General features: G+C 58.0%; 10 protein-coding genes across 12 annotated transcripts; 5 read left to right on the top strand and 5 right to left on the bottom strand.

The window, feature by feature from the left end:
* Positions 1–938: 938 nt before the first annotated feature.
* Positions 939–1823, top strand: IUM83_14346 (putative aquaporin; the record flags this gene model as incomplete). Its single annotated transcript, XM_067939084.1, has 1 exon — positions 939–1823. One exon carries the CDS (start codon positions 939–941, stop codon positions 1821–1823), a length of 885 nt encoding a protein of 294 aa, XP_067787679.1.
* Positions 1824–2545: 722 nt separating this feature from the next.
* IUM83_14345 (putative aquaporin) lies at positions 2546–3427 on the top strand (the record flags this gene model as incomplete). Its single annotated transcript, XM_067939083.1, has 1 exon — positions 2546–3427. The coding sequence occupies one exon, from the start codon at positions 2546–2548 to the stop codon at positions 3425–3427; it is 882 nt and encodes a 293-aa protein (XP_067787716.1).
* Positions 3428–4433: 1006 nt separating this feature from the next.
* Positions 4434–5306, top strand: IUM83_14344 (putative aquaporin; the record flags this gene model as incomplete). Its single annotated transcript, XM_067939082.1, has 1 exon — positions 4434–5306. One exon carries the CDS (start codon positions 4434–4436, stop codon positions 5304–5306), a length of 873 nt encoding a protein of 290 aa, XP_067787715.1.
* A 3522-nt stretch (positions 5307–8828) lies between these two features.
* On the bottom strand, positions 8829–9731 carry IUM83_14343 (putative aquaporin; the record flags this gene model as incomplete). The annotated part of the gene is made up of 1 exon (XM_067939081.1): positions 8829–9731. One exon carries the CDS (start codon positions 9729–9731, stop codon positions 8829–8831), a length of 903 nt encoding a protein of 300 aa, XP_067787723.1.
* Positions 9732–11352: 1621 nt separating this feature from the next.
* On the top strand, positions 11353–12720 carry IUM83_14342 (Grx4 family monothiol glutaredoxin; the record flags this gene model as incomplete). The annotated part of the gene is made up of 1 exon (XM_067939080.1): positions 11353–12720. The coding sequence occupies one exon, from the start codon at positions 11353–11355 to the stop codon at positions 12718–12720; it is 1368 nt and encodes a 455-aa protein (XP_067787722.1).
* Positions 12721–12854: 134 nt separating this feature from the next.
* Positions 12855–15383, bottom strand: IUM83_14341 (translation elongation factor Tu; the record flags this gene model as incomplete). 2 transcript variants are annotated; one of them, XM_067939079.1, is made up of 8 exons in its annotated part: positions 12855–13221; positions 13301–13391; positions 13464–13503; positions 13579–13712; positions 13788–13977; positions 14059–15143; positions 15216–15266; positions 15332–15383. In XM_067939079.1, 8 exons carry the CDS (start codon positions 15381–15383, stop codon positions 12855–12857), a joined length of 2010 nt encoding a protein of 669 aa, XP_067787720.1. The 2 variants fall into 2 exon arrangements, with proteins under 2 accessions (XP_067787720.1, XP_067787721.1); XM_067939078.1 differs by having other exon boundaries at positions 13301–13379.
* A 326-nt stretch (positions 15384–15709) lies between these two features.
* On the bottom strand, positions 15710–16828 carry IUM83_14340 (Zinc (Zn2)-Iron (Fe2) Permease (ZIP) family; the record flags this gene model as incomplete). The annotated part of the gene is made up of 1 exon (XM_067939077.1): positions 15710–16828. One exon carries the CDS (start codon positions 16826–16828, stop codon positions 15710–15712), a length of 1119 nt encoding a protein of 372 aa, XP_067787719.1.
* Positions 16829–18071: 1243 nt separating this feature from the next.
* Positions 18072–18828, top strand: IUM83_14339 (40S ribosomal protein; the record flags this gene model as incomplete). Its single annotated transcript, XM_067939076.1, has 2 exons — positions 18072–18112; positions 18279–18828. The coding sequence occupies 2 exons, from the start codon at positions 18072–18074 to the stop codon at positions 18826–18828; spliced, it is 591 nt and encodes a 196-aa protein (XP_067787636.1).
* A 454-nt stretch (positions 18829–19282) lies between these two features.
* IUM83_14338 (kinesin-like protein) lies at positions 19283–24282 on the bottom strand (the record flags this gene model as incomplete). 2 transcript variants are annotated; one of them, XM_067939075.1, is made up of 5 exons in its annotated part: positions 19283–19444; positions 19554–19592; positions 19657–19701; positions 19772–19836; positions 19932–24282. In XM_067939075.1, the coding sequence occupies 5 exons, from the start codon at positions 24280–24282 to the stop codon at positions 19283–19285; spliced, it is 4662 nt and encodes a 1553-aa protein (XP_067787639.1). The 2 variants fall into 2 exon arrangements, with proteins under 2 accessions (XP_067787639.1, XP_067787640.1); XM_067939074.1 differs by lacking the exons at positions 19554–19592; positions 19657–19701; positions 19772–19836 and having other exon boundaries at positions 19283–19440.
* A 518-nt stretch (positions 24283–24800) lies between these two features.
* IUM83_14337 (Major Facilitator Superfamily (MFS)) lies at positions 24801–26504 on the bottom strand (the record flags this gene model as incomplete). Its single annotated transcript, XM_067939073.1, has 1 exon — positions 24801–26504. One exon carries the CDS (start codon positions 26502–26504, stop codon positions 24801–24803), a length of 1704 nt encoding a protein of 567 aa, XP_067787709.1.
* Positions 26505–27661: the final 1157 nt, after the last annotated feature.

The raw sequence follows: 27661 nt of genomic DNA, 5'->3' as shown, positions 1-27661 counted from the left end.
GCCTCGCCAGTGCCTCTTCTCAGGCTGACTCAGCGGCGGCAACGCTGCTCGACTGCCGGAACGCGAGCGAGTCACCATCGGTCGGACATGGCCGTCCCTCAGAGACAAGGCTCTGCGTTCAGCTGTTCGACGCGCGCTCGACTAGCGAGGATACCGTTCGTCTACAGGCTGCGCCGGGCGCGCAGCAACCGCACGAGCTGTGCTCGTTGCCGCGCTGTGGCGTCGGCAGGCCGCGCCATGACAGCGCCGCTGCTGCCGCCATGGTCACGGTGTTGTTCAAGTCCTGGTGGCGAGCGCGCCACCTACTGCACACCACTCGAGCCCAACGCGCCGGTGGCGACATCCACGCGAAGACCGCCGGCAAATCCGGTGCCACTGTCGGCCAGCTTCAACTGAGACGGCTTCGCTGCATTGCGGCCTACACTCCTGTCAGCGTAGAGACTGTGGCGCTGCAGCTGGCGATGGCGACGCTGGCCTGTGGCGTCGTTCGCCTGGCCGGCCGGCGATGGCGTTGGTGTCGGCCTTCGCAGCAGAGCTAATGCTACATGCTTTCATCGGCCGCCGGCAGCATGGCTGCGTAGAAGCGCATCGTATCATGCCGGCGGGCCGGCTTGAAGATGCGATCGGGCGAAGTGAGCCTTCGCGGACACTTCAGCCGAAATGGACGGGCTTGGACCATTGCTGTGAGGCGCTGATCGGGGACCGGTTCTGCTTCGATGTCACGTCGACAGCAGCACCTTGAAGTACGCGGCCGCGTGAACATTACGCGCGGCAACTCGACGGCGACATCGGCGACCTAGCACCCAGACGTGGCCCGCATGGAGCGCGCGGGCACCCAGCGGTAGTCGCTGGCCGGTGGCCCCTGCATCACTTCCCGATTCGCTCCGGGCCGCACAACTCTTCCTCCTCCTCCTCCTCCTCCTCCGCTCCGACCGAAGATGGCCCGCCTGTCCGACAGCGGGAACAAGGACAAAGACGGCTACATGGGCCTGCAGGAGGCCGACGTGGCCCTCACGCCCGCGACGACGGTGGCCAAGCCGTTCCAGGTCAAATCGCCGCTGCTGCGCGAGTGTCTCGCCGAATTCGTCGGCACCATGGTGCTCATCATGTTCGGCGACGGCGTCGTGGCCCAGGTCGTGCTCGGTGAAGGCACCAAGGGCGAGTATATCAACATCAACTTGTGCTGGGGGCTCGGTGTGCTCTTTGGCATCCACGCGTCGGGTGGTGTGTCGGGTGCCCACCTGAACCCCGCGGTGACCACGACGCTCGCGCTCTTCGGGCGCTTCGAGTGGCGTAAGGTGATCCCGTACGCCATCTCGCAGGTGCTGGGCGCCTTCGTGGCCGCCTTCATCGTCTGGGCCGTCTACAACCCCATGTTCAACGCGATCGACCCCCACAAGGAGTCCACGCAGGGCGTGTTCGCCACCTACCCGTACAGCAGCGACGTCCCCGTGGGCACCTGCTTCCTCACGGAGGTGGTGGGGACAGCGTTGCTGCTGGGCGGCATCTTCGCGCTGGGCGACGAGCTCAACAAGCCCGCCAGCCCGTACACGCAGCCGAGCGCCGTGGCGCTGCTGGTCGTGGCCATCGGCATGGCGTTCGGCATGAACTCGGGCTATGCTATTAACCCGGCGCGTGACTTCGGCCCGCGGTTGTTCTCGCTGTGCGCTGGCTGGGGCTCGCGCGTCTTCACGCTGCGCGACCACTACTTCTGGGTGCCAATCGTCGGCCCGCTGCTCGGAGGCGCCATCGGCGGTGGCGTGTACGTCGGCCTCGTGGAGCACCACCACCCGCGCGACTACAAGCACCCGCTCGACAACTAAAACACTGGTCGCTCGGTTAGAGGCGGCAATGGTAGCGTCGTGAGTCAGTCGTGACGCGCTGCGTTTATAAACTTGTTTTCCATTTGGTACATGTATCGTGTATGGTGCGTTTGTTCGACTTGTTCGCTTTGGCAAGAGCGCCCGACGTGTGTGTACGGCCTCCTTTCATCCCGCGGGAAGCAATACGGCAGGGCACTGCAACAGGTTCCGAAATGCGTCGGGGATCACGTGGCCGCAGGTGTTGCCAGTGCTGTTCATGTTGGTTGCTGCCGTGCCGGCGGTCGTGCATGGGCTCTGTCAAATGCTGCAGATTAAAAAATGCGTGTGCAATGCACACTGTGCATGTGTGTACGCGTGTCGAGGCTCGAGTCGCCACCGAAATGGCCTCTGCATCGTCTAGCTCGTTGACTAGCAGCCAGCTACACGACTGACACGCCTGCTCTGGTTGGGCTAGTCGCCAGCTTCAACTTGGTCAACCGCGCACAGTTCTCGGGCTGATAGGTGGCGGTGGGGTCCATGGAGGTGGCCGGGTGGACCCCAGTGCCGCCTTCCGGCGTAGAGATGACGCTCCTTGAAGTAGGTGCTCGCTGCGTGACCATGGACTCGATGCCGATGGGCGCCCGTCGAGATGGCCATTGCGTTCTCGACCTCACTTCGCAATCTGCCTCGAGCTTCACAAGTGTGTGTTCAAATTTCGCTTCAACAACCAGGATCCAGGGAGGATGCCGCCGCGCAACTCGAACGCCAACGACAAGGCGGAGGACGGATACGTCGGCCTACAGGAGCCCGAAGTCGAAATGCCCCCGTTAACAGTCAGGGACTACCAGGTCAAGTCGCCGCTGCTGCGTGAGTGCCTCGCTGAATTCGTTGGCACCATGGTGCTCATCATGTTCGGCGACGGCGTCGTGGCCCAGGTCGTGCTCAGTGAGGGCGCTAAGGGCGAGTACATCAACATCAACTTGTGCTGGGGGCTCGGTGTGCTCTTCGGCATCCACGTTTCAGGTGGTGTATCTGGGGCACACATCAACCCGGCGGTGACCACGACGCTCGCGCTCTACGGTCGCTTCGAGTGGCGCAAGGTGATCCCGTACATCATTGCACAGGTGCTGGGTGCCTTCGTGGCTGCCTTCATCGTCTGGGCCGTCTACTGCCCCATGTTCAATACGATCGATCCGACCAAGGACTCCACGCAGGGCGTCTTCGCTACCTACCCGTACAGCAGCGACGTGCCCGTGGGGACCTGCTTCCTGACAGAAGTGGTGGGGACAGCATTGCTGCTAGGAGGTATCTTCGCCATCGGTGATGAACTGAACAAGCCGGCTAGTCCCTACAGCCAACCGGGGGCAGTAGCGCTGCTGGTGGTAGCGATTGGCATGGCGTTCGGTATGAACTCGGGCTATGCTATCAACCCGGCGCGAGACTTCGGCCCTCGTCTCTTTTCATTGTGTGCTGGCTGGGGCTCGCGCGTTTTCACCATGCGCGACCACTACTTCTGGGTGCCGATCGTCGGCCCACTGCTCGGAGGCGCCATCGGTGGCGGCGTCTACATCGGTCTCGTGGAGCACCACCACCCGCGCGACTACAAGCACCCACTCGACAACTGAGATCAGTGGCAATGAGTGTAGCTACGTGTGTGATAGTATCTGGCCAGCAATGAACATATCGTGCTCTCTTTGTTGCTCTACATGTACAGCACTAATGGCATTCGTTTGCAGGAAGCTCGCCACGCCCGACGTAGCGTTGTGGCCGCGCTCACGGATCGACGCACGCCACGCCGCCTACGTCGGCAGCAGTGCTGGTGCTCTCGTCACGTTTCTGACCGGGGGTCAGGCCATCATCGTCCAATTCGGCGTGCGTCCAGCACGAAGAGGACACCTTGAAGGTGCCGAAGGTGACCTACAGCCCTGGAGCACACAGCTCGAGCCACCAGACCGGAGACTCCCTCTGCAGCGCAAGTGGTTCACGAGTTGCAGCTGCTTGCCGGCTTGGCCGCCATTGCTTCGACAGCGCGGGCTGTTTACAAATGCGGAGGTCAGGTTCAACCTGCACGTACTACGCCCTCGTTTACAGATCCTAATCGAAACTGAAGCTGCATGCACCTCTCGAGACCGCCGGTAAAGCGTCGAGACCGGTGGTCTCACTTGGCGCCAAGCTACATGCACATCGCAGCAAGCAAGCGCCTCGACACCAACGCCGAGCTCTTCGGTGGATCCTATGTCAATCCTTTGTCAATCCAGCAAACCGGCATATGGAGATCGACGAGGAAGTGGCTGACGGGCGCTGCACTGCGCTTGACAAGTGCAGACAACACGAACGGGGCTGCAGCTGGCACACACCCGGGCAGCGACTCCACGCCGCTTCACTTCGGCTTCATGTATCGCCGCCCTCGTTATGTTGGTCCTGCCATTCGTAGAGGATAAAAGAAGACGTGCATAGTGGTTGAACTTCAAGCGAATTCGGGTGCTGTCAACATTGCTGCCGTCTCGTCCTGACAGTTCCGTCGCCCCGAGGCGCGTGCGGCCTCAGCAGTTCACTTTCCGATTCGCAGTGTCGGCCGCACAGCGTCATTTTCGTCCACATTCGGCTCTTTAATCCAGTGCTGCAGCAGCGATGTCGGGCAACGACGACAAGATCGAGAGCGGCTACGTCGGCGTGCAAGAACCAGACGTGCTCATGAACCTCGAGCCGGCCAAACCGTACCAAGTCAAATCGCCGCTCCTCCGCGAGTGTCTCGCCGAGTTCCTGGGCACCATGGTCATGATCATGTTCGGTGACGGCGTCGTGGCCCAGGTCGTGCTCAGTGAAGGCACCAAGGGCGAGTACATCAACATCAACTTGTGCTGGGGACTCGGTGTTCTCTTCGGCATCCACGTGTCCGGCGGTGTGTCGGGTGCCCACCTGAATCCGGCGGTGACCACGACCCTCGCGTGGTTCGGCCGCATGGAGTGGAAGAAGGTCCCGTACTACATCATCTCGCAGATCCTCGGCGCTTTCACTGCGGCCTTTGTCGTCTGGGTCGTGTACTACCCGATGTTCAACGTGATCGACCCCGAAAAGACCTCGACCCAGGGCGTGTTCGCCACCTACCCGTACAGCAACGACGTCCCGGTCGGCACTTGTTTCCTCACGGAGGTTGTGGGCACGGCCTTGCTCATGGGCTGCATCTTCGCCATCGGTGACGAGCTCAACAAGCCCGCCAACCCGTACACGCAGCCCGGCGCCGTAGCGCTGTTGGTCGTGGCCATCGGTATGGCTTTTGGCATGAACTCGGGCTACGCCATCAACCCCGCGCGTGACTTCGGCCCGCGCTTCTTTTCGTGGATCGCTGGCTGGGGATCCGAGGTGTTCACGCTCCGCGACTCGTACTTCTGGGTGCCCATTGTCGGCCCGCTTCTCGGTGGGCCCATTGGCGCCGGCGTGTACGTTGGCCTCATTGAGCACCACCATCCGCGCGAGTACAAGCACCCGCTCGAGGGCCAGTAAACGTCGACGCAGTGTAGTTAGGACAGCGGAGAGGCTGTATAATAGGCGTCGATCTCCAGCGTCAGTTTATGAATGCAATCGCGTTGCATTATCATCATGGTTGTCGACTAGCCCAACGGCTCATGCTTTTCTTGTTCATCCTTGGTTGAAGGCACCAATCTGGATATGCAGTTGTTGGTAAAATACATGTACATAATCGATTATGGTACGTGTATCGTCGGTGGTTCCAGCTGCCGCTCGTCAACGTCTGGGACTCCGGTGAGGCAGGTGCACTCGTTGTGGACTCTTATCCCGCCGTGGACAGATGTGGAAGTTATGGTGTTCATCCAATGCATCCTGCGGCGAACAGCGTTGCCGCGTCAAAATCGGAACGGCTGGCTAGAAAAGCACCGTTCATCTGTAGATCGCCGGCAGTTGGAACTGGATCAGCCGTCAACCCGAAAAAGTGGGAAAAGCGTTTGCGTACAACCGAGTCGGTTTGAAAGTACCTGCTCATATGGTACGGCTACTGGTACTCCCGACGGAATCCGGAACCAAGCACAAACTCAAGATGGTAGCGATTCCTGCTGGTTGCGGTGGGAGAGCTCTTGTGTTTCGCAACACTCACTCCACCACTTCTGGTTTTACGACGTTTCTCACAGTCCGTCGTATTATTCACCTCACCCGGACGACCAGCAAGTGCATAGCACTTACCAAACCATGCACCGCGAAAGTGTCGACAAAATGGACGTCATGCTGCGTGTCAGCATGCCCAAGATGGACAGCAACTACTTGGCCGAGCCGGACGTGGCCATGATGTCGACGGGCCTGCCCCGCAATGGGATGTTCCAGACCAAGTCCCCTCTCTTCCGGGAGTTCTTGGCCGAGTTTCTGGGCATGTTCGTCTTTATGCTGTTCGGCACAGGCGTCGTGGCCCAGGTCGTTCTGAGCGAAGGCACGAAGGGCGAGTTCATCAGCATCAACTTCTGCTGGGGGCTGGGCATTCTGTTCGGCATCCACGTTTGTGGTGGAGTCTCGGGTGCGCACTTGAACCCCGCGGTGACGATGACGCTGGCGCTGTTCGGCCGCTTCAAGTGGAAGAAGGTCCCGTTCTACATGCTGGCCCAAATGCTGGCGGCGTTCCTGGCCGCGGCCATTGTCGGCATCGTGTACGGCCCGCTGATCACCGTCACGGATCCGCTCAAGAAGTCAACGCAGGGCATCTTCGCGACGTACCCGTACAGCAAGGACGTGCCCATTGGCACTTGCTTCATGACGGAGGTGGTGGGCACGGCGCTGCTGGTCGGTTGCCTCTTCGCTATCGGCGACGAAATGAACAAGCCCGCCAGCCCGTACAGCCAGCCAGGGGCCGTCGCACTACTGGTGGTGGCCATCGGCATGGCCTTCGGCATGAACACTGGCTACGCCATCAACCCGGCGCGCGACCTCGGCCCTCGGCTATTCACGCTGTGTGCCGGCTGGGGAACCAAGGTGTTCACGTTGCGCGAGTCGTACTTTTGGGTGCCGATTGTCGGCCCGATGCTTGGCGGCCCGATCGGCGCAGGCCTGTACGTCGCCCTTGTGGAACAGCACCACCCCGTCGTGTTCGACCACGCCCAATCCTAGGCGCCTGTAGTCATGTCCTTGTCGTTGGTAAAGTGCAGTAAAGTTGCGTTCGATGAGTTTCAAAGCTGTCTTGCTTGGTGGTCTCCGTCCGGGATGGTCAATGCTCGCGGTTGCGCTCGACTGAATTTGCTGTGGATTCGTAGTAACACAGATATCGGGGTATTATTGAATAGTGATATCGCACTTGATGTTTCAATATATACTATATCAAATATATTAGGGCATTAAATCCATTTTAAGAAATTTAATTACTATGTATTACTGGTTTTCGTGCCATTAAGTACGATTGTATCAATTCCAACTTCGCCGAGATCTATTCCGCATAGACTATGCGACGTGGTGGTTAGATTCTTCCGGCGCATGGCTATCAGGAGGCGCTACACTGCTTCGGCCAAAGCAAGATGAGCGACAGCGGCACCAAGACGATGGTCAAGTCCCTGCTGGCGATTACGTTGAGGCCAAGCGCATCTTACAATGTCGTGGATGTGTGGCGGTGTCTGCTGTTCTCGGGCTTTATGGTGCGTGATGCCCGCCTCCTTCTTGTGCGACAACTGATCTTGTCGACAACCCGCAACTAATTTACCGCCTACGAATTGATGCGGCAAAATGATCCGGGTAAATGGATACCCGGGGGTGGGTGCAGGTACCCTGGGAAAGCGATCAGGCGGGACGGGTATGCCAAGCTACTTATGTACAATATTTAGGTATTTATTTCGAAGCCTGGTCACGGTCATGCAGAACGACAGAGCCAGCCGCACCTGGTCCCTCCTGCTGACCTTGGTCTGCATCATCGACAGGTCGGTGCTCTTTGGGTTGTATCTCCTGAATGAGGTGCGTATGTGCTCAGCTAACAAGAGCTGCTACAGCATCAAGTGGCGATTTGGTCAACACATAGATCTACGAACTGAGACCGCTCTACTAACCGTTAAGACCGCTGCCCTCCGTCGCCAAGGGTGACACCTATTAGGTGCGCCACTCGTTGATGCTTAACAAATGAATAGTCGATTCTCTAGAGTGTCCAGTATTTTAACCAACTGAACCTTCAGTCCAGCATATTACATTGGTCGAATTACTACTATCAAAATATTATCAGTGCAAATCTATCGATATTATACTACTAATAACATTTTGTTGATTTTATGGGTATATTATTAGTATTATTACACTATTGCTAATATATATTGCCGGCCTGGTCGTGACACACTAACTCGCATTGAAGTTCAACTGCACTTGCTGCAGGCTTAGCTGAGATTCTCGGAAGCCTGAGACCAAAGCTGAGCTAGTGAGTGATGCCCGTTGAAGTTCAACTGGGTCCTGAAGATCTGATCGAGTCGGTCATCGATAAGTTCATCGTTAAAGTCATCACGAAGTCATTGTGATCTCCACCACCTCAACAACACTTTACATGAGTTTTCATGGGCGCATGCCGAGTCGACAATAATGCCGGTGTTGCGGGCTTTACCTGCGTTGCTCAGTGGCATGACTCGCATAGACGTGCTGGGCGTGTTGGCTTGCATGCTTAGGAGCAGACCGAGGCAGACAATACCCATTCCCGATCTCGAAGAGCTGCAGACGACAACTTCAACGCGCTGGAAGTGTTGAGTCGACAGTTTTCGCTAGACGTCCGCGGCTCTCGGCCAGCCATCGCGTGGGATTGGCGGCTAGCTTCAATGCAGCCGATGCAACCAGGCAGAAGGAATCCAAGCAGTGCTGATGACTTGATGGCCTGGTTTAACTTGATGAAGACTCGCCAAAGGATGGACGAGCACGAATTCAAGAACTGCAAGCATCGCACGAAGTGGAGAGGAAGGAAGAGCTTTGGATTTCTTCATGTTAGCAACTGCACGTGCAGGAAACGATTCAACTGTCTTACATGCTCGCCCTCATGCCATGGGGGGCTGTGATACTCTCGACGCCTTAGAAGTGGAACTGCTCGCCGGCCCTGCGGACGACCGGCGCCTTGTGCGGGTGGTGGTGGCCCACGAGTGACACGTACACGAGGCCGCCGAGCGCGCCGCCGACGGTCGGGCCCACGATGGGCACCCAGAAGTAGTAGTGGTTAAGCGTGAACACGTGCGAGCCCCAGCCGGCCGTGAGCATCATGAGGCGCGGGCCGAAGTCGCGCGCCGGGTTGATAGCGCAGCCCGTGTTGACGCTGAAGGCCATGCCGATGCCGACGACCAGCAGCGCCACGGCGCTCGGCGCACTGAACGGGCTGGCCGGGCGGTTGTGCTGGTCCAGCACGGCGAAGATGCCGCCCACCAGCAGCGCCGTCGCGAACATCTCGGTCAGGAAAGCCACGAAGTTGGACACGTACTCGTTCGGGTACGTGGCGAAGATGGCCTGCGTGGTCTGGCGCTCCGGGTCGACCACATTGAGCAGCGGCCGGTAGAGCACGTAGACCCAGAGCGCGGCCAGGTACGAGGCCAGCGTCTGCACGGCCACGTAGGTGGGCACCTTCTTCCAGGGGAACATGCCGAAGAGCGCCGCCGTGGTCGTGATGGCCGGGTTCAGGTGCGAGCCGGACACGCCGCCGGCGATGTGGATGCCGAAGAGCACGCCGATGCCCCAGCCGAAGACGATCTGCGTGAAGTCGCCGTACTTGCTGTCGCTCAGGATGGACTGGCACGTCGCGGCCAGCCCGAAGCTCATCATGACGAACACGGCCACGAACTCAGCGCAGGCCTCGCGCACGGCGGGGCTCTTGATGGCGAAGCGGCTCGTGTTCACGGGCGCGCCGCCGTTCACGGCCGCGTCGTGGGCCTCCAGGTCCATGTAGCCGTGCTCGATCTTGTCTGCGTTCGAGGGGGTCGCCGCCATGGTAGTCGCTCGCTTGGCTGGAACTGTCGGAGGCGAATTTGCAAATGAGCTCCTGCTCTCGGTCGGAGCTCCTTGTCCTCCTTGCCCTCCTTGTCAGCAGCTAGGCAGGCATGCTCGTTTGACAAAGATTAATGGCCTTACCACCAGTAGCAATCGATCGGGCACCACGTTGAAGTTCAATGGCTCCGTAGAGGTCCAAGGCGATCGGAGACTTGATCATTTGTAGCTCCATCGTGAATCACGCGCCTTGAAGACAACTTCAAGCACGTCGCCCGGACGCGCGAGCTCGGCGGGCTCTGCTGGACTCCAGCCTGGAGAGCAGACAGCAAGTTTCGCTTTTGCACGCGACTGACAGATATCCATCGCGAATTGCTCGCGGTCGGCCGGCGCGATCGTGAGCACGGGCCATTGTCAGAACGCGCAGTGCCGCACTCAGTGAGTGCGGGGCCTTCCTGCTCCTGCAGCAAGGTGTGACGACTAGCGCTAGCAGAGCGTGAAGGCAGATCCTGCCATAATCAAGTGCCAAGCTCGCCGCATCGCCCCGAAGCGCACGAGCCGAGCGACAACGTGCTCCAGCCCCGCTTGAAGTCGCTGGAGAGTTAGGATCGGCGTGACTGGCGCGCGTCAACCGGTTCAGGCCGGCAAGGCTTACCATCATCCACGTTGAAGCTATCCGCACCGCTTCGCGGCGCTCGCGCTCGGCGCCAGTCGATCGTCGGCTCGAAAACTGTTGACGTTGACAATTCCGGCGGCACCACCGCGACTCACAGTGCAAGGCAACTTCAACATCCACCTACACTCGCACTCGCCACACCGACAGCGAGGCAGCGAGCGGACGGTGCATGTAAACCGCCCCGGACTTCAAATCACAAGCTCTTCCGCTGACTGAAAGGGAGGAAGGAAGGAAGGAAGGCAGGCAGGAAGCCCGGAAGGCGAAGCTGCTCATGGCTGTCGGACGCCATCATTCCCCTCGCTCGCCGCCGCCCAAGCAGCCCGCAGAAAAGTGTTGACTCGACACTTCTGTCACGTGAGAAGACATCTGCCGCCGTCGCGGGCCGCCTGCGTGCCAGCGCACTAGTGTCCAAACGTCCGTGCGGGGGAGCAGCGACGTGACAAGGCCGTCGGTCTTCTGCCATCGCGCGGACATTTCACTTCCCCAGCCGAGCCGCGCCACGCCGATCCCTGAGGCCCGTCAGCCCACGCGGTGGCCGTCGTGATGGTGGTGAGGAGGAGGGTAACAGTCCTTCTCGCTCGAGGAAACGAGTCAACTTGAGACGGAGGACGCACGTCGAAGGAGCCGCCAACAGAGCTTGTTAGGTATTACCTCACCTGCGCATTATATTCGTGCCACACCATATTCACTCGAGATAATGTGCGGCACACAAATCTATAATGATTCAGAATTAGGTGTTTCAAAACAAGTCATCCTACTTTAGAATCTATGCAACCATTTATTTTTAATCCTCTAAAAACAACAATCTAGTTCGATACAAATATTTCTCGTGTGTGCCACACACAACCGAAGCACTCAATCTCCCTCGGTCGAGTGACATCTCACTCATCTTGGCGAGCAAGCAGCGCATTTTGCTGGTTTAACGTGGCTTCTCGAACCTCTGGAGCGATGGCGGCGGTGACTGGCAGCGTGGCGAACGTGCAGAGCGCGGCGCAGTTCGACGAGGCCACGGCGCGCGAGTCGACGCTGTCCGTGACCTTCTTCTGGGCCGAGTTCCACGAGGCCTGCCGCCCCAACGGGCAGCTGGACGTGGTGGTGCGGCAGCTGGCCACGCTGCACCCGCGCATCCGCTTCCTCAAGGTGGCGGCCGAGGAGCTGCCGGAGCTGTCCGAGCGCTTCCAGATCGCCGTGGTGCCCACCTTCGTGGTGGCGCAGGGCCGCGCCGTGCTGGACAAGCTCGAGGGCGCCAACGTGGCCGAGCTGGCCAAGCGCGTGGACGTGCTGAGCAAGAGCGTGGCCAAGAGCAGCGCCGGCAGCGGCAGCGGCTCGTCCTCCGCCCCCGCGGCCGAGGACGCCCCCAAGCCGCTGGACGAGGCGCTGCAGTACCGCCTCAAGAAGCTCATCAGCGCCTCGCCCGTCATGCTCTTCATGAAGGGCAACCCGACGGAGCCCAAGTGCGGCTTCAGCCGGCAGATGGTGGCGCTGCTGAACGAGGACAAGATCCAGTTCGGCACCTTCGACATCCTCAACGACGACGAGGTGCGCCAGGGGCTCAAGCAGTTCTCCAACTGGCCCACGTACCCGCAGCTCTACGTCAACGGCTCGCTCGTGGGTGGCCTCGACATCCTCAAGGAGATGAAGTCCGAGGGCTCGGTCGTCGAGCAGCTCGGACTCACCAAGAACGTCGAGGAGGCCGAGGCCGCCTTCCAGGAGAGCCTGCGCACGCTCGTCAGCTCGGCGCCCGTGCTGCTCTTCATGAAGGGCACGCCCGCCGAGCCCAAGTGCGGCTTCAGCAAGAAGACGGTGCAGCTGCTGCGCGACCACCAGATCGGCTTCAGCTCGTTCGACATCTTGAGCGACGAGCAGGTGCGCCAGGGCCTCAAAAAGTTCTCCAACTGGCCCACGTACCCGCAGCTCTACGTCAAGGGCAAGCTCATCGGCGGACTCGACATCCTCAACGAGATGGCGGAGGACGGCGACCTCAGCGAGCAGCTGGGCGTCGAGAAGAAGGCCAAGAAGGAGGGGAACAAGTACGAGCAGCTGATCAACCGCGCGCGTGTCATGATCTTCATCAAGGGCTCGCCCCAGCAGCCGCAGTGCGGATTCAGCCGCAAGCTCGTGGAGATCCTGGACTCCGAGGGCTTCAAGTACGACTACTTCGACATCCTCACGGACGACAGCGTGCGCCAGGGACTCAAGAAGTACTCCAACTGGCCCACGTTCCCGCAGCTTTATGTGAACGGCGAGCTGATCGGCGGACTGGACATCGTGCAGCAGCTGCAGGAGGACGGCGAACTCGCGGAGCTCAAGGAGTAGACGATAAAGCGCGCCCGTTGTCTGCGTGCAGTACATCACTCGAACGAATAAACCCTGTGCGCCGCACCAGTTCATGATTCATAAGTGCACCTCGCATTTTCAGTATCGATGGGTCTATGGCTCGATTCAGAGCACTAAGCGATAATCTGCGTGATGATGCCAGCTGCCAGCGTCTTGCCGCGATCGCGCAGCGTGAAGCGTCCGAGCTGGCGGTAGTTAGCAAACTCCTCGAGGCAGATCTTGCGATGGCAAGTGATTTGCACCACAGCCGAGCGTTCGCGAGTGATGCAGCGCGGCTTCTTCTTCTCCACTTCGCCCGTCTTGCTCAGGATGCTCACCAACCGGGTGATATTCACAGGCTCGTCCACGTTGTGCATGTGGATGGTCACGTATGTCCCCTTTACGAGCGGCACTTCCACCGCCGGCATAGTCATGATCTTGGCTTCAAACTTCTTGGCGAGCTGCACAGGCGACGCAATGGAGCACAGGATGCTGCCAGTGCTGCATATCGAACGAGTACAGGCCATTTGGTTAGATCAAACACGAAAAAATCTTAGGAAGCAGTGATACCCATGCGTACGTTAATGCCGACGGGTCGATTCCAGTGACACCCATCTCGATGGTATCTCCAGCACGAGCAAGTGTGCATGCCTTGCCATCTTGCTCCATTCCTATCAATGCAGCGAAACAATGCTAGTGAGAGAATGTCATGGGGGAATCACCAAAGCTTTTTCGTATCTTACCTTTTACTGTCAGCGGAAGTCCAATTGGCATAAGAAGGAACTGCAGCAAGAGGGATACGTGAGTGAGATCGCGACCTTAACCGATAAGACTTTGCAACGAAAAGGGAAAGCTTACCGAATCGCCCACTGCGGCAGCGCCAGCGTAGACACGACCTGAGATCGTCTGGCCGAGGCTCATAGACTTGGATACATCCGACACCGTCATTCGGAAAGGTTTGGAGATCTGGCGCTGAGGTGGAGCAAAGGTGTCTACACGGGTCATAGAAAGATTAGATGCCTGAACATACAATAGTATCGTATCTTTTGCGCGTGCTGTGTACATACCGATAGCCTCGACCAGCGAGGGACCCGAGTACCACGAACACTCCTTCACTCCGCCGGTCTTCTCCAGGTTAGCACCTGTCATACCGCTCAGCGGCACAAATCGCAGATTCTTTGGGCGGAAGCCAGCGCCCTGAAGGAACGTGGAGAGCGATTTTACGATGTTGTCAAAGCGCTCCTTATCCCAGTCCACCTGCAAGTAGGAGTCGAACCGCAACACGTGAGTTAAGCTGAGTAAGCATCCACACCTCATCAACTTCAAGATGGAGCTTACCATGTCCATCTTATTGACCGCCACGACCATCTGCGAGACACCGAGACTTCGCACAAGCAGCGTGTGCTCCTTTGTTTGGCCAGAGTTTTCGAAAGCTGCCTCGAACTCACCAGTAGCCGATGGCACAACCAGCACAGCCACATCTGCTTGCGCAGCTCCCGCAATCATCTTCGGGATGAAGTCACGGTGACCCGGAGCATCCAGCAGCGTCACATGCTTAGTCGCCGTCTCGAAGTGGCTCGTGCCGACATCCATGGTGACACCACGAGCACGCTCCTCGTCGTCAGCATCCATCACCCAGGCGTACGCAAAGGACGACTTGCCAGCCTCGCGCGACTCCTTCTCGTACTTGTGCATGAGACGCTTGCTCACGTATCCCAGCTTGTACAGCAAGTGGCCCGTGATGGTGCTCTTTCCCGCATCGACGTGTCCAATCACCACCATGCTGATCTTGGTCTTGCCCGCAGTGCGCGCTTCCTCCTCGAGCTTCGCCGCCTGCTCCTGCGTCTTGAGCTCCGCGCGCTCGAACGCCTTCTTCTCCGCGGGGGTGAACTGCGTCTGCGCGCGCGAGATCGCCGGCGCAGCATTGGCAGCATCCGCGGCTGAAATGCGCGGGGCCTTCTTCTCCTCGTCCGCCTTCTTGGGCGGCGAGGGCATGGCTCCACCGATGGCCATGGCCTTGCCCTTGGCGGGGGCCGGCATCACGATCTCCTTCTTGGGCTTGGGCTGCTGCTGCTCGTTGCCGATGGCCAGCGCCACGGCCTCGAGCTTGGGGATCTGGATCTGCAGCGGCAGCACGCCGCCGGCGGCCACGGGGGCCTTGCCCTTCTCCAGCAGCGCCACCACGGCCTTGTCCAGGTCGTAGTTGGCGGCGCGCAGCTCCTGCGTGACCTGCTGGACCGAGAAGCGGCTGCCCACGGCCTGCTGCACCTGCGGCAGCATGGCCTGCAGGATCTCGGCGTCGCCCGGGTCCTCGACGCTCAGCTCCTGCTGCAGCTGGTGCTCGTACTCGGTCTCCTCCTGCTGCACGAACGAGAAGACGGAGCGCTGGCGGCTCGGCGAGTCGCGGCGGTACATGAACTCGTCTGTGCAGGAGAGAGAGGGTTAGAGTCCATTGGGCTGGTTAGCTGGATATAATAGCTGGTGCTGTTTCGTACTGGAGTTGGGTGAATTGGGCCGGTCGTAGTCGTCGAAGTACTCGTCATAGTCTGCGGGGGTTGGAGCGGCAGGTTAGAGGAGGTGGAGAGAGAGAGAGAGAGTGTGTGGGACCTGCCTTCGTCCTCGTACGAGTACGCGCGGTTGCGGACGTTGCGGTGGCGCGACATGGTGGTGTGAGCTTGTCCGCTTGAAGCTTGATCTTGGCGGTTGTATGGAGCAGATGGGAGAGATGCTATTGGGTATTAAGAGGAGTGACGATTGGAGAGCGGTTTCTGTGAATTGGCGAGCATAAGGTAACTGGTGTATATGAGCTAAGTACGAAATAAAACGGCGTGCTGCTCTTACACTCGATTGCCGAAGTAGGAACGCAACGCAACGGATTAAAGCGCCAGTATAAATACTTGTATTCTCAGTTTCGTCTACAAAATGGCAAAATATGACAAGCACTGCTCGCTTGTCTTCTTCTATTGTCGCTGTCCACAGGCCTCGGAGCTCACAGCTCGTGGCGCTCGAGGATCACGAACGAGTCCTCGAGGTTGGCGTTGGCGCGGATGCTGCCGACGCTGCTGGCGGCGCGAACGGGGGTCGCACGCGGTAGCGGCGGGCGCTCCAACCGCATGGACGCACTCATCTCGTCGGCCTGCTCGGCCCACCTGGAGGAGATGAAGTACGTCGAACTGGCGTTGGCGGGGGCTGCCGGCAGTCCCGCTCCTGTCTGCAGCTCCAGCATCACGTAGTCGCTCGGGATCTGCGTCGTGTCGGCCTCCACAACGGTCGCCACAGGGATCTCGCTCTCGTCCACCTGCTCTTCCCCTTCCTCCTCTTGCTGCTGTGCAGTGTTGTTATTGTCCACCTGCTTGGCTGCGGGCAGCAAGTCGGCGACTGCTTGAACCGCCACAGGGACGCCTGCTCTCTGCGTTCTCTCCTCCACTTCCTGCTGCTCCTGGTGCTCTTGCTGCTCTTGTTCTCCTTTCCTGGCGCCCTTCCTCGTGTAGTCCCTCTCCTCCACGAAGAACGCGCTCTGACTCAGCGCCTTCTGGGGCTTCTCCAGCCCGCCCGAGCTCGCCGCGCCCCACCGCACGCTGTCGTCCTTGCGGTAGTTGAACATGGAGCGACTCATCTGCTCGTACAGACTCTCGCTGGTCACCTGCGCCGCCGGGACCTCCACGGCCGTGGGCGCCGCCAGCCCGTCCACCGACAGCGTCGGGAACACGAGGCCCATGGGCTCCACGGGCTCGGGCGACACGTTCGGGTTCACCTCGGGCCGCACGTGGATGCGCTTCTGGCCGCGCACCTTGGCCACGTCCACCACGTGCAGCACCAGCGCCCTGTCCGGGCAGTCGAAGGTCTCCTGCAGCGCGCGCTGCAGCACCGCGTTGCTGCTCACCGACACGTAGCGCCGCTCGCCGGCCTCGTCGCCGGGCTCCTGCAGCAGCAGCGCGATGCGCATCTCGTCGCCCACGCGGTCGCGCGCCAGGCGCCGCAGGAACGTCAGCCCCGCGGCGAACAGGTACCACGCGTCCACGGGCACGGGCTCCGCGCGCGTCTGCTCCGGGAACGTCACGAAGCACGACGAGCGCACCACGTCCGCGCTGGCCGGGCCGCCCCCCATGTCTCGCTTGTTATCTAGCTGAGTGTTGCGGAATGGGGAAGCGCCGCCTGCCGCCTTCTTCCGACCTCAATTTAGGAATACTCGAATTTTCGCGTATTGGATTTTGGAGGTAAATGAAGCGACACGCGCCGATACATTTGCCGTTTGGAATGATGGGTACGCGATGAGAAACTTGCGTCGAGGATGAGAAGTTATGAAAGGTGAAAGAGGATCGAGGTTTGGAGACTCGACAGTAAAAGAGCGGTTTGCCTGTAGGAGAAGGCAGGCGAAGAGCAGGCTATTTTTGGTTTAGGAGCAGTTTGGGATGTGCGCGCAGCAGCAGTTTTCGAGTGGCGAAACGAGGGCTGGGCTCATTCATGACTGCTTGCAGCGAGCGGAGTACTGTAGTTCGTCTTGAGCGAGTTTTGCTACAAATGCAGTATTTAATATAATAGAATGGTCATTTTAGGCAGATCTCTGCCAAAGGACATTGTTTTGACTTCTCTACCACTATTATACTGTATCGGAAGGTTGAAGCCACGATCCTCTCAAGCTGACCGAGAGCTTCACGGGTGAAATGACACCTGTATGCGAGCACTAAGCGTGTATTTCTTCGTTCCAGCGCGATCCAAACGATCGTGGGTTGATAAGCGGTCCTGTACCTGGCTGCACTCGGCAGATGCGTTCAACATGTTCAGCACGGGGGAAACGGCATAGTCTTCATTATGCGTGTTCAGCCAGAGCTTATTTAATCCATGCGAGGCCTCTCCGTTACGCTGCATGCGGCCGCATAAATTAACTACTGTATGCCTAAAAGATTCATCGCCGCCGCCAAAGCGGAACGCTGCAGCATTCGATCGCGAGCCAGCAAAAACCGCTGGGCACTCCGCTTACAACTCCCTATTCTCGCGCACCAACACGGTCTGGGCCACAACGGAGTAGATCCCATTCATTTCCAGCCTTTACAGTCGTCAGCACGGCAGAACACGCGCATGGCGGCACTTCCAGCGTCGGCACCACGACGCCAAAATCCACACACTTGGGGAGCAATTCTATGTTCCGCACCCGAATTGGGCCGCGGACCGCGCCTGGACCGGTCAGGCGGACCGCGGACCGCCGCGGGGTAGGGTGGGTTTTGACTCGCGCCCCGTATACTTGACTCGATCTCGGTATGCCAGGAGCCTCCTACCCATTCATTTGGGCGGCGGCTCGCTGGCTCGGGCCGCACTCTTCGCTCGAATTCATCCTCGGAAACTCTCTCAACATGGCGGAAGTTGCAACTGAAGTGAAGCTCTTTAACAAGTGGTAGGTGGCCGCTCCCTCCCCCATACGCACGATAGCGGTGCGTCGGCCCGTACCGGGCGCGCGCGTCTGTAGAAATCAGAGCCCAGAGACAGCAGACACACAGCCAGTTAGCGCCTAAAGAAGTCGATAGATGGCTAATGCAGGCGTGCTTGTGGCGCCGAAACAGGTCGTACGATGACATCAGCGTCGCCGCGGACATCTCGCTGGAGGACTACATCGCCGTGAAGGGCAAGGCCGCCACGTTCCTGCCGCACACGGCGCAGCGCTACCAGAAGAAGCGCTTCCGCAAGGCGCAGTGCCCCATCACGGAGCGCCTGGTGAACGCGCTCATGCGCAAGGGCCGCAACTCGGGCAAGAAGCTCAAGGCCACGCGCATCGTCAAGCACACGCTGGAGATCATCCACCTGCTGACGGACCGCAACCCGCTGCAGGTGGTGGTGGAGGCCGTGATCAAGTCGGGCCCGCGCGAGGACTCGACGCGCGTCGGCTCGGCCGGCGTGGTGCGTCGCCAGGGCGTGGACGTGTCGCCCTTCCGCCGCGTCAACCAGGCGCTGTACCTCATCGCCACGGGCGCGCGCGAGGCCTCGTTCCGCAACGTCAAGACCATCGCCGAGTGCCTGGCCGACGAGCTGATCAACGCCTCCAAGGGCTCGTCCAACAGTTACGCTATTAAGAAGAAGGACGAGATCGAGCGCGTGGCCAAGGCCAACAGATAAGCGGCGCGTGCGTGGCCGTCGCGCGGGGGGTGTCTCCAATCAGGCACAGCAGAGGCGGCGGGGAGCGGGCAGCAAGCAGGACGGAGCGACAGGCAGCGGCGTGAGGTCGCGTACAGCGGAGCAGACGGTGTCCAGGCACTTTTTGGTCAGTTTTCTCTCGGGGAGACGCTGGTACGCGCTCTCGTCGTGGCTGCGTGGCGTTTCGCTGCTTGGGTTTTACCGCTTTCCGGTGTTTTTTTCACTTACGGCCTCTGCCGCCCTCGACGACGACATGGCGAACCGATTAAGGACCGACTTCCTTTTATTCTGCTTCATTGCCTGGAATAAAATGTGATACACCGAGTTGTTGAGAGCACGAAACCCCGCGTCTTGATGTTGTTTGCTGGCTGTGAGTGTGGGGGGAGGTGGGGAATTACAACAGACAAGTATTGTGGTTGTTGCTGCAGGGGTACAGCTAGTCGAGCACGCCTTCCAGGTCGACGTCCGTCTTGCCGGCGCGGAGCTGCTTGATGATGGCCTTGAGGCGGTTCACCTGCTCGCTCTCCGAGTTTTTGTTGGCGTTGTTGGTGATGAGCTTGACGCGCGACGCGTACGTGAGCGACGTCACGGTCTCTTCCTGGACGAGACAAGCAGAAGAGCCGTGAGTATATCGGCGACGACATCCTCTTGCCCTTGTCGCGTCGGGGTGTAGCCATGCAAGACAAAGCCAAGACGAGCAGCCGTACCTGGTTGTAGTCGGCCGGCGAGATGTTGACGAACATGAGCTGCAGCAGCGGGACGACGGTGCTTAGCTCTCAGTACACAAAGATTGAAAGTGGTAAGACCCACCGTTTTGGCGTTGCCACCGAGCGAGTCCTGCATCAACTGAGTCAACTGTCATCACATACACCAGTGAATTGTGAGAGACCATCGAGATCACGACATGGTGAGTGGAGGTTGATACCTTGTTATTGCGGTACGGAATGAACTTTTCGTTTGTCGACAAAGCTGAGATGACGTCTCCCAGAGCTGCGAAGCAAGAAATGTCACGATATTTACACAATGACGACACGTAAGTGGTTCAAATGAGACCCAACGCAGCAATTTTTGCTTGCCAAACTTACCGCTGAGACTCTTGTTGATGGCCTGAGCCTCCTTGAGTCGCTCAGCTGTGGCACCCGTTTTGCCGGCACGCTCCGATCCAGCGAGATCGACAAGGCTGAGTTTGCCGATTGTCGTGGCCTTGGTGGTTTTGTTGTAGCTCTCGACGAGCAGCGAGAAAATGGAGTGACTGCGGCTACTTTCGGCGTTCATCTTGGTGGCTCCAACCTGCCGCTTCTTGTTGGCGCCCTCGAACAGTCTCAAGGTTTGCTCAGGCGAAGTGCACTTCTTGAGAGTGGCATTCTGGACGACGACCATGCCTTTTTCATTCTTCTTGATCTCAAGTTTGTTATCGTGAGCTCCTCCACCCTCCATGAGATGAAACAAGTCGATGAGCGTGTCATTGTAGAGCTCCAGCATCGTGGCTTGGAAGCTCACTGTGAAGTTGGCCTTCCCCTCTTCAGCCAACGCAAAGAGGTGGTGAATTGCTCGAGGACTGAGCCCCGGGTCGCCCTCACTACCAGTCATTGTAAATGTTTTGCCAGATCCGGTTTGACCGTACGCGAAAATGCAGACGTTGTAGCCGTCTACAGCACTTTGAAGGAGATTTTTAGTGTCCTCAAATACCTGGACCTGCGAACTCGCGGGTGAGAAGACCTGGTCGTACGCGAAAGTTTTGGCAGCTCGATTGCCTCCGCTCACCTCGAGCGAGAACTCGTCGATGAACTTGACGCAGGGAGCGCAACCTCGTTCATTCTCCGAGCCACTCATGGGGCGACATCGAGCGTACACGCGGATCTTGCCTTTCATGTCTTCGATTTGGTTGTAGTACTTCTTCCGCAGTGCCTGCTCTTCACGATAACTCGTCTCTAGTGTTGCGTACTGTGTTTTGGCTTCACGGAGCTCGTTATTCAGTGGAGCTACCAGTGCTGCTTGTTCGCGCAGTTGGACTACTTCCGTTTCAAGTTGTCCAAGCTGCTTGGCCTTGCCACCGGCGACACCAAGTTCCTTCTGCAGAGCTGCTGTCTGCTCTTGCAGCTCCTGCGAAGCCTTTTGAGCAGCCTGAAGCTGTTGTGTAAGAGCTGTGACTTCCTTCTTCGCGGCCTTCTCATTGTCTTCGAGGGCCTTCTTGTGCTTCTTCTCCATGTCCGCCACGCGGCGATCGGAAGCTGCGCCGCTTCCTCCTGTAGCATTGCCACTTCCACCACTGCTGCCACCACCATTCGCTAGCTGGGTCTCCGCTTTGGCGAGAGCAGCTTCAAGTTGTGAGATTTTGACACGATCAACTTTGGCTTTGGTTTCAAGTGCTCGAAGTTTTTGCTTGGCTTCTTCCAAGGCTTTACCGCCACCTGCGGTTGATACCGGGGCCGAGCTTTGAGGCGGAGAACTCTTTTTCTTGTGAGACTTCTTCTCTTCATCACGTTGCTCAGCCTTCTTCTGCTTCTTCTCCAGAATTTGCTGTCTTTTCATTGCTGCGGCTGCAGCTTTTGCCTCTTTTCGAGCCTTCCGTTCGGCCAGTCGAGCTGCTGCCTGCTCTTCTCGAGCACCTAACCATTGCTCACAGCTTCCACGGACTGCATCGAGTTGTTTGCGAAGTGTTTGGGGACCACGAGCGGGTGGAAGACGTGCGGACTCGGCCAAAACTCGCTTTAGTAGGGAGGCCTCTTGACGTCGCTGCTTCTCGTGAAGTGCCTGTAGCTCCGAAATGCATTTTTCAGCACACTTTGCATACGTTTGGTAGCATTTTGCTTTGTCACCACGATTGAACTGAGATTTACCTCGCGCGACGGCGTCGCCTATCAGCTGAACAAGATGAAGCGATCGAGCGGCATCCTCTTTTACATCTGGACTTTCGTCCTCCTCTGGTTCTTCTTTGTCGTCTTCGTCCAAACTCTGGTCGACTGATTCATCCTCGTCGTCTTTTGCTTCAGCGGCTGCAGCTTCGAATTCTTCTTCACCATATTCGTCATTTTGTTCCTGCTCTTCGTCAAGGTCATTTGCTTCCAGGTTTGACTTGGCTTCACCATCACCAGCATCTTCACTGCTTTCAAAATCACTGCGAGCTTTAGCTTGACTTGGTGGGTGTGGTTCGCTGTCACGTGATTCTGATAGCTCAAGGTGGAGTCTCAGCTGCTCAATTTCCGATTCAAGTCGAGTCTTTTCGTCACGACGCTCTTCAATTTCTCGGGATAAACCGGCGATGTCCTCTTGAAGTGCCTTTCGTTGCCGCTCCAGTTGGCGATCGAGTTCTTCCTCACGAGCTCGATCTTCCTCACTCCGTTTTTTATCCGCAGCACTCACATCGTCTGCTTCACCTATCACTTGAATGGCGTCGGGTCTTGACGCTGACTTTTGCAACGCGAGTTCATTGGGGACGCTATCTACAACAACGACTGTGTTCTCAGCTGGGCTGCCTTGTGATTTTGAGTCGGTGTCATCTACAAGATTTGCGGTTAGTTCTGCCTTCTCAGAACTAGGTTCCTTGTCATTTTGTCGTGTAGTGATGGCAGTTGCTAATTGCGAGCGAAGTTCCAGCAACTCCTTTTCCAAAGCTAATACGGCTTCATTTTGAAAATTGCTCGAAGCAGCGTCGGTGCCGTTATCCCTGGTCGAGGTGTAAGCTTCAGTACTGGCATCCGTTGTCAAGATAAGCGACTCTGTGCTGGCATCAGTGGTCGGGATAATAGATTCTGTGCTGGCATCTTTGGTCGAGCTGGAAGAAGAAGAAGTTGGCCGTGAACCTGACTGGGAAGCTGGCCGTGAGCTTTTTCCGACGGTACTTCGGCTACTCACATCCTGTTGCATGGGGAGTGCCTCGTCCCCTTCGTGCTCTACGGTATTCTGATCGGTTCGTGCAGGCTTTACAGCGGCCCCAAGGGCTGACCATCGACTTGACGCGTCAATTCGGAGTGCCAAATCATGATGTTGCTGCTTCAGTGTCTGCACAAGTGCTTTTTGAGCACTGAAAGTCTTTTCGGCCTCTTTGAAGGCTAAGTACTTATCCTTCACCTGAGCCTTCTCCTCAATAGTCGGTTCTCGCCCATACTGTTCTTGGAATGCAGCCAGCCAGGACTTGACTGCGTTTTTCGCCGTCTTTTTGGACTTTGTCAGTGCATCGAGCTTCTCTTTGGCCTCATGGAGTGCAGCTTTCGAGCGTATTAGCGCGACGTTCCGCTCACGAGCGACTTCAACTTTGCTTTCATATGTGGCCTTGTCCAGTGGGAGCTTGGGAACTTCAGCCCCAATTGCAGTGGAGCCTTCCGATACAATCTCAACAGTCTTTGCATCTTCCTTCGACTTGTCCTCTAGGTCTTGTGTTTGCGTGGGGGCATCTGAAGTTGAAGGCTGGGCTTTTCGTGGTGCACCCTCTATTGTCACTGCAACAGCATGGACTAGCAGCTCTACCGTCTCTCGGACTGCTTGAGCTTCGATAAAGTCGAACCGATCCCTCGCTGCTTTCAATCGCCGCTCGAGTATTTGCTCACGGGAACCTGCGGCTTTGGCCTTAACCTCAAGGTCGCGAAGTTTCGCGTGAAGGTCCTCTGCGCGTTGTGCTTCAGCAAGATGTTGCTTGCCATCAACAATACTGTCAATTAAGGCGTGAATGAAGCGCTCTACGTCCAGGTTCGCAGTGAAATGTCGCCGCAGCTTGGCCTCATGCTCTAAGAACGAGTGATGTTGCTTCTCCATGCCCACGCGAGCATTGTGCAGTTGTTCGTCGACACGCATCGCTTGACTACGAGCATCTTCAACGCACATCTGTAATTCGTCACGAATTTGCTGTTGTACTCGCTGACCAGTAAAAGCCGCTGCTCGAGACACGCGTGCGATCTCATTGAGAGAGGCCTTTTGCTCTCTCGCGAACTCGTCTTCATGAGCCTGCAGTGCACACTCAAACTCGCACCGCCAAGCTTCATGAGCTGCCAAGTGTTGAAGACGTAGTCTGTCCTGTTCATCAAGCAGTGCCTTCTTCTCCTTCGCATGGATCTCTTCCCGTAGTGCGCCAGCCTTTTCCAGTGCCACGTACTGCTCTCGTGATTCCTTTAGCTTCGACTCGGCTCGATCTTTAAGCGCTCGGACACGTGCTTCGTGCCGCTCCCGGGTGTCCTTCTCGATAGCGCGATAGTGCTCGAGTATTTCGTTAAGTTTCTCGACCTGTTCGGCTTTCATCGCATGCATATCAGCTACCACCTTACTCAGCTGTGCTCGTGCCAGCGCCACGGGGATGTAGCTTTCTTCACGCTCTTGTGTCGGAGCTGGAGGCATCGCACCAAGCTCTAATACCTTTCCAGCATGGAAATCCGTTGTAAGCGGCAGCGGAGCTACCTGCACGAGACTCGTGGACGACAGCAATACGCTGTTGTTGGGATCCATAGGAACAAGCTGCGGAATCGCTGCACTCGTTGTCGAATTTTCAGGATCGGTTCCTGGTGAAGCTTCAGCGATGGCCGAGCCAGAGATCATTGTTCTGCCCGACGAACGCTAGTTGAAGCGTAGATATGGATCAGTAGGAAAGCTCGGATCTGGCTGCATGTGCTGTCAAGGCAATCATACAGCCGTCGATGAAAGCCCGAGTGAAGAATGGTAGGCATCAAAGCTGTTGAAACGGACCTGCTAAATTGGACGTGCTTCATGAAATACAAATATTCTTTTTGTTGAGATACTGCTACTTCCACTCCTACTTCCAAGAAGTTCGGCGTTTAACCGTGATATTTGCGCTCGGTCGGTGTGACAACATCGGCAAACTGGGGCCGGGGGCCACAATTCCAAATGCTGGATGACTCATACCACTTCAACGATGCATGATTGGAATTGATGATGATGAGTGACCACTTGGGGTTTATACATTATCTATTACCTTACACAACTTCAGCTTGTCAAACGAGTGGCCCTCACTGATAGGGCTCGTCGTCGAGGTACATGGTACTGTGTGATCGTTTGGAAGCTCCGTGGCGCGGGTCTTCCGGTTCCTGCTCCTGTTGCAGGTGAGGGAAGCGCAGCAGCGGCGTGAGCAGAGCACAGGCCAGGATGATGATGCCCGTGTACAGCAGCCCCGTGTTATAGCCTTCGGTGCTACGGAAGATGATTCCGTAGATCACTCCGCCCAGGTTGCCACCGGCTCCGACCAAACCGTTTACGGTGCCCGTGTGCTGCTCGTTCAGGTATGGTACAATGCCGTACGTGGACCCGCCGGTCGCCTGCGCAGCAATGGCGACGAGCACGTACAGCGCGACGCAGGAACCCAGCGAGTCCAGTTGGCTCAAGGTGATCACCAGCGCGCCCAACACACACAGCAACGAAAACTGCACACACTGTCGACCACGCATGCCCAGTCGGCGGTTGACTGCGTCGGAGGCCAAGCCGCCCAGAGCACGAGCAAACATGTTCATGAGTCCGAAGGACGACGCCACCGTAGCCGCGTTCGTCTTAGACAGCAAGTAGCAGAGCGTGCCATCGGTCGGGACGCAGCCCTTCTTAGTGAACTGAGTGTAGAAGTAGAGGGCACCCATGTTGTTCAGCTGCAGCTCGGTGCCGAAGCACGCAGCGTACTGAGCGATCATGACCAGGACGTTCAAGTCCGATAGCACGATCTTGAAGGACTGCAGCATGCTCATGGGCTTCGGCTGCTCACCTGCAGTCGGTTGTGTCATTGGCAGGACACTGGAGCCGCCGCTGATACTGATCCGAGCAGGAGCAGCTCGGCTGTTTTGTTCAGCTTGGCGCTTGGTGTTCATGAGCTCCTGGAAGTCTCCCGTCGGACAGCTATCCACGACGAAGCGGATCACAGTGCCCATGATGATCATCAACACGGCAGGCAGGGCGATCGTGATCCGCCAGCCCAGGTCCTCCGAGACGTGGCCGCCCGACGTGATGGCCTCGTACACAAAGGGCAGCACCAGGAAGGCGAAGCCGATGCCCGAGAGCCCCAATCCGCCCGTGATGGCGTTGGCCGTGCCTGCTACATTGCGTGCGAAGGTGATAGTGGTCCAGTACTGGCTGGAGACGAAGACGCAGCCCACCAGACCGATGAAGAAGCGCACGATAAGCAAACTCGTGGCCGAGTTGACGAACGCCGCGCACACAATGGGGATGGCTCCGAACCAAAGCACGGAGCTCTGCACCACCTGCGGGCCGTAGCGGTCGAGCAGCGGGCCCGACGCGATGCGGGAGAAGATGGTGCTGGCCGTGCTGGCGATGTCCGAGTTGAGCACTTGGCCGTCCGTGAGGTTGAGCTGCGTCTTGATCACCGGCATGAGCGGCGGGATGGCGTACCAACCGATGAAGCCCATGATGCCCGAGATCCACGAGAGGTAGAAGATGCGCATGTGCGGCCGCAGCATGCTGCTGGGCTTGATAGCGGTGGCCCGGTCGAACTGCTTGTGGTCCACCGGCAGGTCGTAGCTCTTGGCCGGCACCACCTCGGGCTCGTCGATCTGGAAGTAGGCGCTGTGCGGCGTCTGCGCGGGCGACGGCAGGCCGCTGAGCCGCGTCGAGAGCTCGCGGACCCGCGGCGTCAACTGCAGCGAGCTCAGCGACACATGCCGCGACAGCGGGAACTGGTAGGGCGACGCCTGGTCGGCAGCTTGCGGGGCCATGGTGTGGACTGGTATGGGACCAGATGCAGGCGCGTGGTGTGCACCGGAAGGCAAATGTCGGAATGGCTAAAGGGACTCGGGCCGTCAAATTCCGCGCCGTCAGGTCGGCTCGGCCATTCTGATGTTGTGGTGGGTCTGGATCTGCACGTGGACCGCGAGGCAGGCGCTTCGCATGCAGTCTTGAGGCTAACCGCCATACAAACGCCAAGACAAACGGACTGCAACTCGCCTACGTCACCGCGTCGAGATGAGACCGCCGACATAATGCCTCGTCACTTGCCGTTTCTGAACCAATCAACGGATCAGACAGGCCCAGGCTTATGCGCACTCGCGAAAGGCTTATGCCCATGGCGGCAGACGAGGAAACTCGCATCGCGATTGGCTTGTGGGGCTTGCGTTCTGGTCGTTGAGTGGAGGTATAGCACGTCGCAGGTTGCTGGTGATCTGCTAGGCCAATCGAACGCTGTTAAGCCGTCATCCGAGTCCTCAGTGCAATTCCCCACACCGAATCCCCCAGAATTGCCACAGCCTGGAGTCTACAGGCTGCTGCGCTTGTCATGACGTTGGAAGTCCGTCTTAATCGCCGAGGTTGCCGTGCATGCATGTCCTTGCAAACGCAAAGACAAGCAGCGAATTCTGCTTGGCGTGAAGGCGCGTGGTACGCCGTACTGCACGGGCGTTTAACAGCGCCTCAATGATATTCTGCTCTTCGCTGACATGTCAGGGAGCGACAGCTTCTGGCTTCTGTTTTGACGCCCTCCTCAGTATGAAATCACTTGCATTTCATTGTTGAGTCGGCGTCTACAGGAAGCTGGGGGCGAGCTTCGTCGTCTTCTTGTCGATCGCGTGGTGTGTAGACGCTTCATTCAGCGACCGGCATTCCTGCGTTGCTGGAAGATAGCAATGATTGCGATCCCTCGACCTGCTTCCTCGCGGCAGCTCTTGTGTGTGACGGAGGCCTTGCTTGCCTCGCGGTGGCAGCGCTGCTGCTTGGGGATCTTGTAACTGCACCGCTCACCGGGCTCAAAGAACCACCCGTCACCCTGTCCTGCATAGTTCATCCGTCCTGAGAAATCGAGCACTGACCTGTGTGGGCATGCAGGTCCAGCTTCAACTTGAAGCCGTCCGGACCGCTTCAAGTTTGCTGCCAACTGTGG

This window comes from Phytophthora cinnamomi (genome assembly GCF_018691715.1).
Source record: "Phytophthora cinnamomi strain GKB4 chromosome Unknown Contig58, whole genome shotgun sequence".
NCBI classification, from domain to species: Eukaryota; Oomycota; class Peronosporomycetes; order Peronosporales; family Peronosporaceae; genus Phytophthora; species Phytophthora cinnamomi.
The sequence above is the reverse complement of the archived record's forward strand: the minus strand, read 5'-3'. Positions and strand labels throughout refer to the sequence as shown.